This window comes from Watersipora subatra, chromosome 7, assembly GCF_963576615.1.
Source record: "Watersipora subatra chromosome 7, tzWatSuba1.1, whole genome shotgun sequence".
Taxonomy (NCBI): Eukaryota; Metazoa; Bryozoa; class Gymnolaemata; order Cheilostomatida; family Watersiporidae; genus Watersipora; species Watersipora subatra.
In genome coordinates, this window is record NC_088714.1 from 15,193,429 (window position 1) to 15,210,318 (window position 16,890).

Below are 16,890 nucleotides of genomic sequence, written 5' to 3' on the forward strand. Positions count from 1 at the left end.
AAATCTCAATAATTATTTGATAAATTTTATTTTTATTTACCAATAATTTTTGATGTTTGACATTTCTTGCAAATAAAGATGTTCTTGGGTTTAAATATGGGTTTACTATAATACTGAAAAAGCTAACTTCTAAACATATGGTTAAAAGGATTTATAACTCACATGTGATAGTTAAAGAGTGGCTTTTTTCAAACTGACAAAAGATTTTCCTGCTTTAATACTGTTGAGCTCTCAAAGGTTTATATTTACTGAGACAAGTGGTGATGTGGGTTAATATGAATTTAATACAATAGCAATTATTTAGAGCAACAGAAATAAAATAGAGTTCAGGCTGTTAGGAAAAACTGGTTCCATACTAAAACTTTTCACAAACGAAAGCCTGGGGAGTTGAAGTGCAGGTTATGTCATCCCACTTAAAGTTCTCCGCGATAAAACCATTAGAAGCTCTGCCACCATCAAATGTGTGAATGCAATAGTCATCGAGATTCGGACTCGGTTGTGTCTGTTCCCAATCACCCAGAAGGATGTCTTTCTGGTCTCTGCCAAACCACTGCCATTTTCCTCCAGTTTTCTTTCCTCCAATCCAAGCCCAACTGCTCCTCCAATCTGTAAGTAAAGAATGTGAAATCCCTATTGCTTAGTTAATACTGGACAAGGCTGTATGGATTTCACATGTACAATGATAAGCATAGATAAATGAAACCCTTGTAGTTCGAGTACAATTCCTAGGGATGTTTCTAAGATCTAAAGATCAATTCCTGGGACTCAATTGATCTTTAGATACAATTCATAGGGATGTAATGAATTGATCTTTAGATACAATTCATAGGGTTGGACTCAATTGATCTTTAGATACAATTCATAGGGATGGACTCAATTGATCTTTAGATACAATTCATAGGGATGGACTCAATTGATCTTTAGATGCAGCTCTACTGCAGGGATGTAATGAATTGATCTTGTGCAAGCGAAATAAACCATATATAAATTTCTCAGAGTTTGTTGTCTGTAGGTCTGTCTGTCTGTCCTTCAGTATGTTCAGCTATAGCTATTAAAATTTTGTAATTAAAATTTCGCATTCTGTTGGATTGAACTCACGTAAATTGCGACCGCAGGTTTGCAATTCAATTCTCTAACTACAAGACCACAAAAGCTCTTACAATTCATCGCTCTTACTACATAACATATACACCCTTTTCCATTTCACGCCCAAAATGATGTATTAATTGAAACTCTATAAACTCTTTTAGCTCTATGAAACGTGATGCTTTCTCGTGTTTTCATGAACTTTTATTTTTTAGTTTATCTCTTAACTTACTTAAACTGCACAAAATACTTTTCTCATGATATGAAGTGTGAAAGTTAGAATGGTAACTGTTGTTATATGTTAAATACAAACAATTTTTTGTGTTAAGACTTTTATTACCCGGGCAACGCCGACCATTCATCTAGTTGTTCAATAAATTCATAATTTGAATTGTTATTTATTATTATTATTATTTATTATTATTTGAGTTGATATTCAAACAGAGGTACAAAACTATGTAAGGTTGAAAGCACATACCTGGATCTGTCATTCTTAAGTTTTTGTACCAGTTGATAGATTCCACGGAGTCGAGGACAGCTAGATACTCTCCAGCACCTTCACAGTAAGCCTTAGCTTCATCCCAGGTCTTACGTTCTCTAATAATGCGCAGACAGCTGCAGGCAAATGGGTTGTATGCGTATCCTGTTGGACACGCTATTCCTGCTGTTAAGGACAGATAACTATATATAACAAAAAATAGATATATCTACATACTGCTTAGTGTTTGTTTGTCTTTTGTCCCTATTTGTAGTCATAGCAATTCAAAACTAGCCACGGAAAGTTTGCATTGCACTGGATTTGCACTTGAGCTCTTTAGCGACAGACAGGTACATTACTCATTACACTACATGCCCGATAAGCAATACTATGATATGATTATGCCTTACAATCAAAATATGCTTGATTTCACAGCCGTGTTTCTAAACCTGTTTGATCCCTGTGAAATGCAATTTTTCTGAACGTTCTTAACTGGCTTTGGAAAGCTTGCATGCCACGATCATTGATTGCGTGCCACAAACAAAACTTCACCTCTTTTGTTTGTTTATAGTTTTTACATCAATTCTTTATTTATTTTAAAACTAGATGTCTTTATAACTAGCTAAACATCTGCTTTCTTTAAAAATCTCAATTTTACCCGCTTTCAATTTCCGGTTCCTAAGATCTGACTGATGCTAAGGTAAATCGCTAAAAACTGTAAAAACTAAAAACTTTTCACATGATCAGTCATATGTTGCATTATTTTGAGTAGGAATTGCTTCTACATCCTCTCTCCATTTAGTCACACGGAGTAGTCTTGTGTGCTTCACTGCTTCAGTAATGTATTTAGTTCTGGTACCTAATTATTACGTTTGTACCACTATCGAGAGGTACCAGCATCGCGTATTTAAACTTTCTATGGATAGCTTTTACTGCATCAGTAACATTTTTATCTCACACACTTCTATTTACTCATTGTTATTATTAATTTAACATATTCATGATTTGTATTTTTTTTCAGTTTATATAAGTTGTATCAGTATTAAATCTTTTTTATTTTAATTTTTGTAGTACAACAGACTTCATCTAGCTATTACTGGCTACTTATTTTACCATCAAACACCTTTACAGTTGTTTTATTTTTTCTTAATTTGTTTGAACTGCACAAAACACTTTCATCATGATACAACATTTAAAAGTTAGAATGGTAAATGCTGTATATGATAAACAAAAATAGACTTTCAGTGCAAAAACCTTTTTATTGCCAGATTAATGACGGGCATTCATATAGCTGGAGGTAGATGAAATAAAATACATAAATAAAATTGAAGTTAGTAAATGCCAGCTAGAATAGCATGGTATAAAGCTATATTACTTTCTACATATCATTGTATATAGCTATATAACTTATATAACTATAAATTATATAGCTGTATATAACACTATATAATCTAATTATATGTATATAATATATCTATATAATATATCTATAAGTGATTGATCTAAATAACTAAAGGTATATTTATCTACCTATTTATTATCTATAAAAGTAGATTAACATATAAATATAAACATCAGGAAGGTCAGCTAAAATGAAACGCTATATAAGCTAGCTTTGAATAAAATTTGACACTCACAGCAATAAGCATTGACTTGAATGCTGGAGACTGTAGCAGCTACTACAAAGATAGAAATCATGTATGTCTTCATCTTCAATCGTAACCAGATTATCCTCAACTCCGCTAAGAGGTCTTATATACCAACAGTATATTCCGGTGACTTACTATGACTCACAATAGAATTACTTGTGAAATTACAACATTTCTATGCAAGTTATACATTAGCAATACTTATTTACCTTATTTCGTCAGTTCACTTTGACATGCTCGGTGGTTAATGGAGTTATTACATCAGTTAGTTTGATGTCTTTGATTGATTAGCTTCTACAGCTTGATCTGCTGATAACATCTATATTGATAGATGGAAACACGTATATAAACATTGCATCATATTGCGGTGTACCACCTCCTTATTTGTCATGTTCATGGTTTCGAATAATTCTTCTCACCATGAGTAGGTCAGAAACTAGTTATTGAGTGACTGCATGGAGTTCTCTAGCTGTTGTATGAGGATGAGACTTTACTCTGACATCAGAGTCAAGACAATAAGGTGGAGAAATAAACTATACTTTATGATAAACTCCTACTAGCTTCTACTGATAGACTTCTACTAGCTTTACTGTTATATGATTAACGATTTGGGATATGTAAGGCATCAAATATAACAATTTTGTGATAATTTAGTGTTTCAGTGATTATCTACACGTAGTTTAACAAACTACATTTTGTCATGGCATGTGGGCATGTATGTATGCGAAAGTCTGTTCCAATGCATGCTCGCATGTATGCACATGAGCATGCCTGCGTGTTTCTGCATCCATGTTTTAGTGCAGGTAAACACATGTTCACATTTTCTGGCCAATTTCATCCAAATTTCAGTTGCATATGTTCCATGCCTTCTTCCATGGAAGGCATGGAAAGAAGGAGAATGCGTGAAGTATTCTCACATTTGATTTCTCATAAACAGTCTTTTAAACACCTGAAAACTTTCTGATGGAAAATAAAAACAATTCTCTGACACCTCAAAGTTCGTTGCTTTTCATAATTTTAAGGCTACAGTAGAGGCTCCTACAAAGTAAATAATCCATTCTGTAAACGTTTATGTCATATAAATTTTACATTATATAAACAGTAATATACTCGTAAATTTCTTAATCCGCTCCATAACTCTTCAAACTCACACCTATGGCCTTTTAAATAGGAAAAAACTATATTTAACCTTTTAATTTAACTTTTTTTGTACCAAAGTTAACTATACCCTAGTAACATTAATAAAACAACTAAGGAATTACAGGCTTGAGTAATTACTAAAGGATCTGTACTGCTATGTCAAGGCTAATATTTGTCCTTAGCGCTTGTGTACAAGATCTACGAGTAGCTAAATGTTTCTTTTCCTTTACATGAAAGTTTTGCTCCTTTTTGAAATTTTGGACGCTCATATTGACTAGTTCAGCGGTGCAGAATATTTCGGGTTAGAAGAAAACGTAGAAGGTATTGAACAGTCAAAAGAAGCAAAATGGCCAAGCAAACGGCGCTTAAGGTTTTTTCTTAAAAAGTTTTTATTTTAATATTAGCATGCATTATAAACTTTCTTTATCGTGTCACTTATTTTGGAATGAATATTTGTAGCATTTAATAGATTTAACATAATTTATAAATTTGCAGATTTTTAGCAGATCATTTGATAGCATCATTGGGGTTATTTGAATTATTATTTGCATATTATGTGCATATTGCACACAAAAACCCAGTTTTGGCTACAAATCGTGGCGAACATATCAATTAGTACTTGCATCCACTTGACATTAGAGAGATATGTTCCTGTGATACAAAGCATAAACTTTACACAAATTCATTATGTTATGTGAAATTTACATTAAGTGAGGTATATGTTATAAGAGTGTCTACTATACTTGCAAAACTAGTAAATCTATATATAGTTTAACATCTGTCTTGTAAGGATAATTTTTATATTATCAGTTTTTGATAAACTAAATTGTTGATTAACAGAAATAATTTTTATGAAAGAGAAACATAAACATAATTTAGCGGCACATAATTAGTTTATTGTATTATTTTTATCAGTTTATTATATTATCACTATTGCTTTATTTTATTACTGTGGCAGAGAAAGTGGCAGACTAAAAGTCTCTTTTGATGAACACTGTAAAACCTCTAATTGAACGCTATGGTCTTCTATTTTTAACCCCTTTCTTATTAGTGGCGATCAATTCAAGGCGGCGTTCAGATAGAAGCTGGCATTGTATTTTTCAAGTGGCTCATACAAATTTTTGGAAGATAATTTTAGTCCTTTTACAAGTGACGTGAATGTCACCTATATTTTGCATTTTTTTCGGTGGAACGATAATAAACCTTTTGAATGCAATAATTCTGCGAACATAACTCTAACTTGTCAAAGATCTCTTAATAAATCTACATTGAGAAATCGAGAAATATCTCTACCAGTAGATATTTATTGCTTGCAATGAACCTGTGATGATATTATAGCTTGTGTACTGCTTTGTAATTTGTTGGAGGTCTTGCACCATCAAGTCATAAAGTGTACTTAGAAATATTTGCAAGCGTCAATATAAATTGTTATGGTAAATTTCTACAAAATGTGCTTAACCATAAACACATTCTGCGTTACTGTTGCAAAAATCTTTATATAACTAGCTTTAGTATAACTTAATATAAGTAATCACAGATCATTTTAGATAGCTACAAAAACGTGAAAAACTTTGGTACATCCTCAAATGGTTTTCTTTAAAAAAGTTCATGCCTTTCTTGGTAATCTAATGAGTACTTCTGAGTACTCAAAGGGTTTGCTCAAACTCTATGATAATCCTTCATTGAGAGAATATATTGGCAGCCATCTAACGATCTAAAGCTAATAAATCAGAAGTTTTTGAGGATGCTCGACACTCGACAGATGACCTGTCATTGGCTGCGGAGAAATCTTTAGAGCGCAACTACTTAAACCATTTATTGATTTTACTGTTTTATGTCTATACAAGTAACTCGATCTTGCACCATTATCAATACTAGCAGCTTGACAGTCTAGTCTGCTGTGTTAGATCATCAGTTGCACCAATAAAGCACAGAGAATAACAGTCTACATAATTATACTGAAGTGCTGAAAGGTGTTAGGGTGTCAGCCTCCCAGGCTGAATGTGGTGAGTTCGAATCCCATTGAAAACAATCTTTTATTTCAACTTTTAGCCATGGCTTTACGGAAACGACTGCAAGTTTTATTATATTAAAAGTAGTACTTTAACAGTCAGGTAGGCCGTGAGAAATCATTCAAAGATAACTGAACAATATTTTTTAGGTGTGGAACAGTGCGGGATTGGTGCAAGTAGTAATGTGTTGGTCTATCTAACAACAAGTTGAGGGTTAGAACCCTGTGAAAGGGAATCTTTTTATCTAACCTCAGAGTATAGCTACAGATATCCTGATAGATGAACACTACTCTTATAATAGTAAATATTATCATTAAATCGTTATACTTGATGTTTTACATATCCGAGGTCATTAATCATATAACAGTAAAGCCAGTAGAAGTGTATTGTAGAATATAGTTTATCTTTCCATTTTATCGTCTTGCCTCTCATGTCAGAGTAAAGTCTCATCTGTATAATACAGCTAGAGAACTCCATACACTCACTCTATAACTAGTTTCTGACCTACTCATGGTGAGAAGAATTATTCGAAACCATGAACATGACAAATAAGGAGGTGGTACATCGCAATATGATGCAATGTTTATATACGTGTTTCCATCTATCAATATAGATGTTATCAGCAGATCAAGCTGTAGAAGCTAATCAATCAAAGACATCAAATTAACTGATGTAATAACTTCATTAACCACCAATCATGTCAAAGTGAACTGATGCAATAAGGTAAATAAGTATTACTACTGGATACTTTTCATAGAAATGTTGTAATTTTACAAGGAATTTTATTATGAATCATCGTAAGTCACCAGAATATACTGTTGGTATATAAGACTTCTCTCAGAGGAGTTGAGAGTATTCTGGTGAAGATCGAAGATGAAGACATACATGGTTTCTCTCTTTGTAGTAGCTGCTACAGTCTGCAGCATTCAAGTCAATGCTTATTGCTGTGAGTGTCAAATTGTATTCAAAGCTAACTTATATCGCGTGTCATTTTAGCTGACCTTCCTGATGTTTATCTTTATATACTAATCTACTTTTATAGATGTTAGATAGGTAGATATATATATACCTTTAGTTATTTACACCACTTAGTTTTATATTATATATAGTTAAATTATATAGTAATATATATAGTTATTTAATTCATACCTATAATTAAATAACAATATAACTTTATACCATGCCATTTTAGTTGGTATTTGTGAAGTTGAAGTTTGTTCATTTATTTAATTTCATCTACCTTTAGTTATATACTAGCTTAATTACTCGCATTGCCATGACAATAACAAAGTTTTTGCAAAGAAATCTTTATTATTATTTAACATATACAGCGTTTACTATTATAAATTTTAAAGATTATATCATGATGAAAGTGTTATGTGTAGTTCAAATAAATTAAGAAAAAATAAATCAACTGTAACGGAGGTTGAATGTAAAATAAGTAGCAAGTAATAGCTAGATAAAGTCTGTTCTACTACAAAGATTACAAGAAAAAAATATTTGATACTGATACTAACAAAACGAGCTGAGAAAAAAGATCATGAATATGTTAAATTAATAATAACAATGAGTAAATAGAAGTGTGTGAGATAAAAATGTTACTGATGCAGTAAAAGCTATCCATCAAAATTTTAAATACAGCGATACTAGTACCTCTTGATATACAGGTACAAACGTAAAAATGAGAGACTGGAACTAAATACATCACTGAAGCAGTGAAGCACAAAGGACTAATTTGTGTGACTAAATGGAAAGAGAATTTAGAATCAATTCCTACTCAAAATAACACAGCATACAACTGTCTATGTGAAAAGTTTTTAGTTTTTACAGTTTTTAGCGATTTGCCTTTAGGATCAGTCAGATCTTAGAAACCTGAATTTTTTGTGATATATAGTTGTTTGTTTTTAATAGCTGGAAGGCCGTGTCCAACAGGATACGCATACAACCCATTTGCCTGCAGCTGTCTGCGTATTATTAGAGAACGTAAAACCTGGGATGAAGCTAAGGCTTACTGCGAAGCTGCCGGAGAGTATCTAGCTGTCCTCGACTCCGTGGAATCTATCAACTGGTACAAAAACTTAAGAATGACAGATCCAGGTATGTGTTTTCAACCATAAAAAGTTTTGTATCTTTGTTTAAATATTGACAATTCAGATAACGAATTTATGGAACATTTATCTCGCTTGCACCAATGATATACAGCGCCCACTGGGGGCTGTATATCATTGCTTGCACCAAATCCGTTCATTACATCTGCATGAGGTGTATTTAATGATCAATTGAGTTCATCCCTATGAGCTGTATTTAAAGATCAATTGAGTTCATCCCTATGAGCTGTATTTAGTAATCATTTGAATTCATCCCTATGAGATGTATTTAAAGATCAATTGAATTCATCCCTATGAGGTGTATTTAATAATCAATTGAGTCCATCTCCATGAATTGTATTCAAACAACAAGAGTTTTATTAATCTTTGCTTATTACTGCAATGTGAAATCCATACAGTCTTGTCAAAAATGAATCTTTCGGGATTATTAATCTTCTTTCAAAAATTCACAGCATCAAATATGGTCAGAAGTTATGTCCCGTGCTAACTAAGCAATAGGGATTTCACATTTTTTACTTACAGATTGGAGAAGCAGCTGGGCTTGGATTGGAGGAAAGAAAACTGGAGGAAAATGGCAGTGGTTTGGCAGAGACCGAAAAGACATCCTTCTGGGTGATTGGGAACAGACACAACCTAGTCCGAATCTCGATGACTATTGCATTCACACATTTGACGGTGGCAGAGCTTCTAATGGTTTTATCGCGGAGAACTTTAAGTGGGATGACATAACCTGCACTTCAACTCCCCAGGCTTTCGTTTGTGAAAAGTTTTAGTATGGAACCAGTTTTTCTGACTGTCTAAACTCTATTTTATTTCTGTTGCTTTGAATAATTGCTATTGTATTAAATTCATATTAACCCACATCACCACTTGCTTCAGTAAATATAAACCTTTGAGAGCTCAACAGTATTAAAGCAGGAAAATCTCTTTAGTCAGTTTGAAAAAAGCCACTCTTTAACTATCACATGTGAGTTATAAATCCTTTTAACCATATGTTTAGAAGTTAATCTTTTCAGTATTATAGAAAACCCAATACTTCTCTAAGGTATTAATTAATGTGTTTCTGCTTATGTATAAAACCTTTAGTAAGATATAATTCAATGTTTGTCTTTTGCTGTTGGTTTAGTCTCAACTCCTCAGATATTAGACTGGGCTCTTTTTATTAAGATGGTTCTACTGTCATTTAATAAATAATCAACTTTGTGGGAACCTGTTATACAGCATATATTATATAACCACAGAGTTTTCCAAAATGCTCTTTCCCCACCGCTTTTATAACCTACATTTTGATACACAGAAAAAATTCCATAGGAATTTCAGCTGATGAGAAGTTATTCCAAGTTATAGAAAGTTGCTCAGTATAGTGACTAAACACAGATTTATTGCAAACTAATCAAACGAAAAACATTAGCTTATTTATGTATTTTATTTACTTTCATACTTTTGTTACAACAAAGCAGTAGTATAGGGCAGTAAAATAATATACCATAGTAATAGTAGTACTGTATATAGTAAAATAGTATACCATAGTAATAGTATTACTGCATATAGTAAAATAGTATACCATAGTAATAGTATTACTGTATGCAGTAAAATAGTATACCATAGTAATAGTAATACGGTATATAGTAAAGTAACATACCATAGTAATAGTAGTACTGTATATAGTAAAATAACAGCAGTGGTTTAGTAATATAAAAATTGTCGTTATAAAATTCTTAGAGTTATTCAACATGTTGCAGCTTATTTACTCTTCAACAATGTAACCCAAAACAACTTGTTATACATTGCCAAAACAATCATGCACTTAACACAACTATTCATGAAAACATAGTTTTATTCTGTACTTCTATATAAGGTTTTATTACAAGATTATTCCAGTTTCTACCCCAAAAGCTATGACTTATGAGTCAAAGGTTTCTAGTAAATGAGCTCAAATACATTTTTTATGATAACTTAAATGAGAAATGCAAACAAAGGGCATGAATATTTGCAATAAATGACAAACATGAAAAATTATTGCTAAATTGAAGTAGAACTTATCAAAAAATTATTAAGATTTTACAAAAAAGTCCTTTAAATATGAAATTTTTTGTTGTCTACTAAAAACACCCTATATTTATTATGAGGCTTTCATTAAGAGGGGGTATTCCACACAACATTTGTATATTTTCTATATATATATTTCTCAAAGTATGTCTGTCTGTCACTCCAGCTATAGCTACAGTAATGGCGCACACTGATTATTTTACCGATGCGGCCACCATTACGGTGCCCGTGTTAAGAAATACTTTTTGGTAGGTTCAATTAATATATCTGGAGTCAAGGTCAATTCTTCTTACGTGGACAATTATATTGTCTTTGTGAGAAGAGCCTCGACATTATCTCTCCCCTCAGTCAGACAAAGACAGTATGATATCTCATTTTTACATTTGTATCGGTATCAAAAGGTACCAGTATCGGCGTATTCAAAGTTTTGATGGATAGCTTTTGGGAGAACAGTAATCTTTTTTACACACACACACAAATACACACGCATGCACGCATGTGCACACACACACAACTTCTATGCAAGAATTATTATTATTAATTTTACATATTCAGTATCATTATTTTGTTTTCTAAGTTCGTATTAATTGTATCATTACCGAATCACCTCATATTGTAATCGTAGCAAGACAAACTCAATTTAGCTATTACTTGCTATTTATTTCACACTTACATCTAAACATTTTTTTTATATTTGTTCTGTTTATTTTAATTTATTTGACCTGCACGAAAGATTTTCCCCATGATATGAAGTTTAAAAGTGGTTTGACAAAGTTTCAAAACCTTCACAGTAACTGCTGTAGTTTTCTCTCTTAATTTATTTCAATTACACAAAACACTGAAAATTAGAATAGCAAATGTTATTATATATTAAACACAAATAAATTATCACAGCATAAACCTTTTTATTACTCGGGCAATGCTGGGTAGCACAGCTAGTGTACATCTATATCACACAGTATGTATAACATAGATGCATTAAGGAGTTGTCTAACTTCTTTATAAGAGAGGGAAACTTCTGATGCTTAGAAAGGATACTTAAATGCAGTTAGATCATTGTTTATTATAGACAATAATTATAAACTCTGCTAAAACAACTGTGATTAGCCTGTTTGAGTTTTACATATATTGAATGCTGCTATCCCCCTTCTTATACGTACAGGTATATATTTAACTGGTTTCTCTTTATTTGCTCAACTGATGCTATAAGGCAGGTGGACTAATAAAACTCACCTTTAGGCAGCTGCAAATTGTTTTTTTACATAAATTTTAACAAAAAAGTTGTGAGACAGTCAAAGTCAATATGTAGTCGATCTGTATCACAATCACAATGCAGTAGTCAACCACATTCAGATTAGGTGGAGTTTGTTCCCAATCATTTAGAAGGATGTTTTTCTGGTCTCTGCCAAACCACTGCCATTTTCCTCTAAAGAATATGTAAAAGAATATGAAAACATGTAGAAGCAAAAGAACAAGCAGCAGGCCTTGACAGTTATATTAACTTTATTGTGTAAATAAGATTATAAGTTCATATAATGATAATTACATATAATAAGATATTTATAATAATGATAGTGAAGGATAATAAATATTTTAAATGCACTATATTCTAATAAGAACTGGCTCACTTCGGTGCTATTTAAATTAGGACTGTATGTTAAGCTAAAGATATATTTCAATAAATTTCAAGAAGTTTATCTCTATAATTACTTCAATGAGTATATGCTATCATCAGGTGTAATAACTTGCTGCACAATCATTCCACAGTATTGCAAGGCAGGTGGTAGAGTGTCAGCCTACCAAGCCACAACTTGGAAGTTGGACTCTCGGTAAAAGCAATTTTATTTCTTGGCTCAGAGCCTGGCTATGGACTGGCTAGTGAACTTTAACATCCAAACAGTACAGTACGATGTGAGAGATTGTCAGGTGTACCTATAAAGTGCAGCGAGTTTATCATTGTGCACAATTACGTTATATGGGCACACAACCTTTCCCATGCTAACTACTTCTTCAGCAAAAATCTTGGTTTTAGCGTTATCGATTCAACCTCAATTACATTTTCAAAAGATATTGTATAATATTAGTCTGTACATGGGGTGCCAGCAATTTCCTGGTAGTTAAGCAGAAAGTACCTATCAGTTGTAGTTCAGGCAGTCAAGGAAAAGGTAATCTAACACAAGGCTTTTCAGGTAGGCTTTTAACCTATACATGTGTTGTTTACTTTTTCACAAGTAACAGCTGTTTTTGCTTTTTCATTTTACATGACATGGTAGCAACTGCAAAATGTTGTATTGAAAATATTTCAATAATGATATAGTAAACAACATTTGAGTATATTTTTACATATTTATATTGTATAGCAAGATAATAATGATCTCAAATCAACAAATATTTCATGTTTTTATCTAGGAGCAGTTGTAACGTATATTAGATTTTATTAGTTCGGAAGACAAAATTGTTTTTCAATTATTTAGACTAGAGCCTTTAAAGCATATCTAACAAGTTGCAGTTTGATTATGAGGTTGTTTTGTAATATTTCTGGAGATATTCATGACTTGAGTCTGCATTATTATTCTATTAATTTTGTATTCAAGTCATAAGCGAACATCAAATTTACCACTTGCAGATGATTTGTTACATACTGTTTTTATTAACATGCTGTTAACCCGTCATGTTAGAAAACTTATCTTTTTTTAGATTTAACCTACATTTTTAAAGTGGTTGAAGTTTAATACTGACAATTGATAATACTCCTAACAATTGCTAAGAGTATTATTATTGGAATACATAATATGTAACTGCACTTAAAGATGAACTTGCAGAAAATTATTGTAGATTTTGTCAGAAATCTTCAGTGTTTCTCAATAATTTGTGATTGTATTTGATGTGTGAGGTGATCTGAATGCCAGAATGTTTTACAATTAATATCAACAAAATTTGATCAGGGTTAAAATGCTCAAGTTTTTGTACCGGTTGATAGATTCCACGGAGTCGAGGACAGCCAGATACTCTCCGGCAGCTTCACAGTAAGCCTTAGCTTCATCCCAGGTCTTACGTTCTCTAATAATGCGCAGACAGCTGCAGGCAAATGGGTTGTATGCGTATCCTGCTGAACATGCCCTTTCTTCTGAACAAGGTAGATCTATAATATATATGTTTCTCAAAGTTTGCTTTCTGTTTTTGGTATGTCCAGCTATAGCTATTAAAATCTTGTTATTAAAATTCCAGATTTTGATGGATTTGAGCTCACGACGAATGCATCGACAAGTTTCTTATTCGGACACTCTATCACTGAGCTAGAACGACATATTGGTCTAAGGTGTTTTCATATACCGAATACCCCATGCTAATTATTTTAGCCTCACAATTACGTGTTAAGATGCTTCTGTTAAGAAATATTTTGGGACCTAAGTTTATGCAACACGATGCTTCTTCGCCTTTTTTTCGTTTCGATATCGACAATAATTTATCTCGAACCTAAAATTTGGCGATTTGTGTACTGATTACATACCTTTTAAAAAAATATACGTCGCTGAACTTGCCATGGCGAGTTATCCGTATTTGTTATACTGTATATCTGGTATTCGTTAAAACAAAAATGTTTTGCAATGATAAAATTAATGTTAAAAGTTTAAGGTTTACTAAAATACATCCTAAAACTTAGCTTTAAGTATGTGTTTAGTAAATTAAATTCACTTAAGTTAGATTCAGCGTTTACGTTACATGTCTGTCTCAAAGGTAAAAACTCTCCACATAGTACATTGTAATGTTGTATTATCTTGGGCCTGCAGATCATAACCACAAAATGCACTAAAGTCATTGTAGGTATACCTATAGTTTTTAAGTTTAACATAGTATTTTGGTACTATTTTTAATGATGATGATTTTTACAAGGAGGTGATCGCATTAGACTAATGACTATGACTTACTATGGATTTCTATACCACTCCATGTACGTCTATAGCCTACGATATTAGCCTACATGCGAATTTTTGCATGCCAACACTGAAGCGAATGGAAATAATATAATTGAATATCAAATAATTTTGAATTGTAATTGTAGCAAAATCAACTATATTCAGCCATCATTTGCTAATAATTTCACATTTACATATAAAAACCTTTACATTTTTATTCTTCCTTCTAATTTTTTTCAACAAAATACTTCTTTCAAGATATGAAATTTTTAGTTTACAGTTGTTTGAAAACTTTTACAGTTGTTTGATTTATTTTTAATTTAGTTTTCTTTCACAAAACCTTTTCTTCATGATACGAAGTTTGAAAGTTACAGTTGTTTGACAAAATTTGAAAACTTTTGAAATTGTTTTTATTTTTTTTTTGAATTTATTTTAACTACACAAAAGTCCACAAGACACTTTGCTCATGATATGTAGTTTAGAAGTTATATATATAGCTATAGAATCGCAAATGTTGTTGTAGTGTATGTTAAAAGCAAATCAATTTCTGTTCAAAGAACTTTTTATTACTTTGCAACGCCGGGTAGTACAGCTATATACATCTATATATATTTCACAAAATTGGTCGTATATACTGTATATTTGTGTATTCGTCGGTTTGATTTTCTAGCTATAGCTGTTATTTTGGCATTGTGCCCACCCTTCATGATGCCCTGTTAAGAACTTTTGATCTAAGGCGTTATCAAAATTAATATACCGTAACCCCACACTAATTATTTTATCAGTACGCCCACACACACGATACCACAGATAAGAAATTATTTTGTAAGGTTCTCTTACTATATATGGGTCAAGGCCAAGTCTTCTTACGTGGAGATTTATGAGAAGAGCTTCGACATTCTCTCTCCGTTCGTTCAGACAAAGTACGATATCTCATTTTTACATTTGCACCGGTATAGATTGTGTAGTTGTTTTTGTAGTGTTTTGCGTGGTTGAAATAAGTTGAGAGAAAAAATAAAAACAACTGTGAAAGTTTTTTAACTTTGTCAAACAATTGTAACTTCCAAACTTCATATCATGAGCAAAGTGTTTTTTGCAGGTCAAATAAATCACAAAAAATAAAACAACTATAAAAAGGTTTAGATATAAATGTGAAATAATTAGCAAGCAATAGCTAATTTAAGTCTGTTTTTCTACAACGATACTAGTAATAAAAAAGTCTTTGCACAGAAAATTGATTTGTATTTAACATATAACAACATTTGCCATTCAAAATTTTAATCTACATATCATGAGAAAAGTGTTTTGTTGAATACAAATAAATTTTCTTACCAAATACTTTTTTATTACCCGGGCAACGCTGAGTAACACAGTTAGTAGATATATATGAACATCATTAACCAGCAGGTAACCAGGATGTCTTTGAAGACAGTTTGACACTGACAGCAATAAGCAATGTTTCCAATGCTGCACATCACAGTTATTATAAATGTCATGTATAGTTTTTAATGTACATGTGCATACAACATTCACCAGATCACATTCTAGCCTGACAGGAAAAACCTGATTCAAATATTGGTTGCTATAAAATATGTCATCTTTTGCGTGCGGGTTAGAGACAAACTAGCCAGAAACACTGTAGTTTAAAACTACTGTATTTACCCAAGTATAATGCTTACTCAATTAAAGTATTATCTCCACCTTTAAACCAAAAACTGGTCATTTCGGACATGCCCATGTATAACGCTCCTAAAGTTTTCAGATTTTATGTCGAACGCTGGGCATATTATGCCATCCTCTGCCAATGGGTGGTCCTGGGCTAATAGTCATCATGGGTTTATTTACCAGGTTGATTTTAGTAAAGTTCATATGTATTTACTATAAATATGACTGAGTAGATTATAGCTATATAGGCGATTTAAAGGTACATGTTAATACTGTACATGTAGGGAGATGACTCTACGTTTTACAAAAATTAATATTCAAAAGGGCCAATTCAGTCAATTACAATAAATATTCTAAAATAATCGCTGCTAAATGTTTTATCAACAAATGTATATTTGAAAATATTGGCCAGAGAAAACAAGTGTTAAAAGTTCTGTGACATATTTATTTTAAGCTAATAACTTTATCTACCTCTATAGAATGATATAAATATTTATTTTCAGATTAGTTTTAACGGGTAAATATTTATTACCAGAAGCTATTTAGAATCTCAACTAATCATTATATTTTCCTAGAACAACCGGGATGTTCCGAAAATTCCAGAAATGTTTGCCAGGAATGTTATCACAAGATAATATGTATACACATTTTTAACATTTCAGCAACATAGTGAGAAACCTACCCAACAACATATGTATGATGTTCAGCAAATGATCTCGTGCAAAATTTTTGCAAAATTGAAGGAATGTTACGAAATATTTCACAATCATTCCTTCCATTATGTTG

The 16,890-nt window shown here is 32.0% G+C and overlaps 2 protein-coding genes across 2 annotated transcripts; one reads left to right on the forward strand and one right to left on the reverse strand.

Moving 5' to 3' along the window:
- Positions 1–223: 223 nt before the first annotated feature.
- LOC137399210 (C-type lectin domain family 17, member A-like) lies at positions 224–3,276 on the reverse strand. Its single transcript, XM_068085220.1, has 3 exons — positions 3,202–3,276; positions 1,565–1,750; positions 224–606 (listed from the first exon to the last, which is right to left on the reverse strand). Exons 1-3 carry the CDS (start codon positions 3,272–3,274, stop codon positions 356–358), a joined length of 510 nt encoding a protein of 169 aa, XP_067941321.1. The 5' UTR covers positions 3,275–3,276; the 3' UTR covers positions 224–355.
- Positions 3,277–7,236: 3,960 nt separating this feature from the next.
- LOC137400178 (C-type lectin lectoxin-Phi1-like) lies at positions 7,237–9,733 on the forward strand. The gene is made up of 3 exons (XM_068086497.1): positions 7,237–7,311; positions 8,277–8,462; positions 8,996–9,733. The coding sequence occupies exons 1-3, from the start codon at positions 7,239–7,241 to the stop codon at positions 9,244–9,246; spliced, it is 510 nt and encodes a 169-aa protein (XP_067942598.1). The 5' UTR covers positions 7,237–7,238; the 3' UTR covers positions 9,247–9,733.
- The last annotated feature ends 7,157 nt before the right edge of the window (positions 9,734–16,890 follow it).

Bases quoted from the DNA above. Each gene is read 5' to 3' on its own strand.
- LOC137399210 (XM_068085220.1), bottom strand. From the start codon at position 3,274: ATGAAGACATACATGATTTCTATCTTTGTAGTAGCTGCTACAGTCTCC. The intron at 1,751-3,201 runs GTGAGTGTCAAA...TGTCCTTAACAG, and splicing joins TCAAGTCAATGCTTATTGCT to CAGGAATAGCGTGTCCAACA. The intron at 607-1,564 runs GTATGTGCTTTC...CTTTACTTACAG, and splicing joins CTTAAGAATGACAGATCCAG to ATTGGAGGAGCAGTTGGGCT.
- LOC137400178 (XM_068086497.1), top strand. From the start codon at position 7,239: ATGAAGACATACATGGTTTCTCTCTTTGTAGTAGCTGCTACAGTCTGC. The intron at 7,312-8,276 runs GTGAGTGTCAAA...TGTTTTTAATAG, and splicing joins TCAAGTCAATGCTTATTGCT to CTGGAAGGCCGTGTCCAACA. The intron at 8,463-8,995 runs GTATGTGTTTTC...TTTTACTTACAG, and splicing joins CTTAAGAATGACAGATCCAG to ATTGGAGAAGCAGCTGGGCT.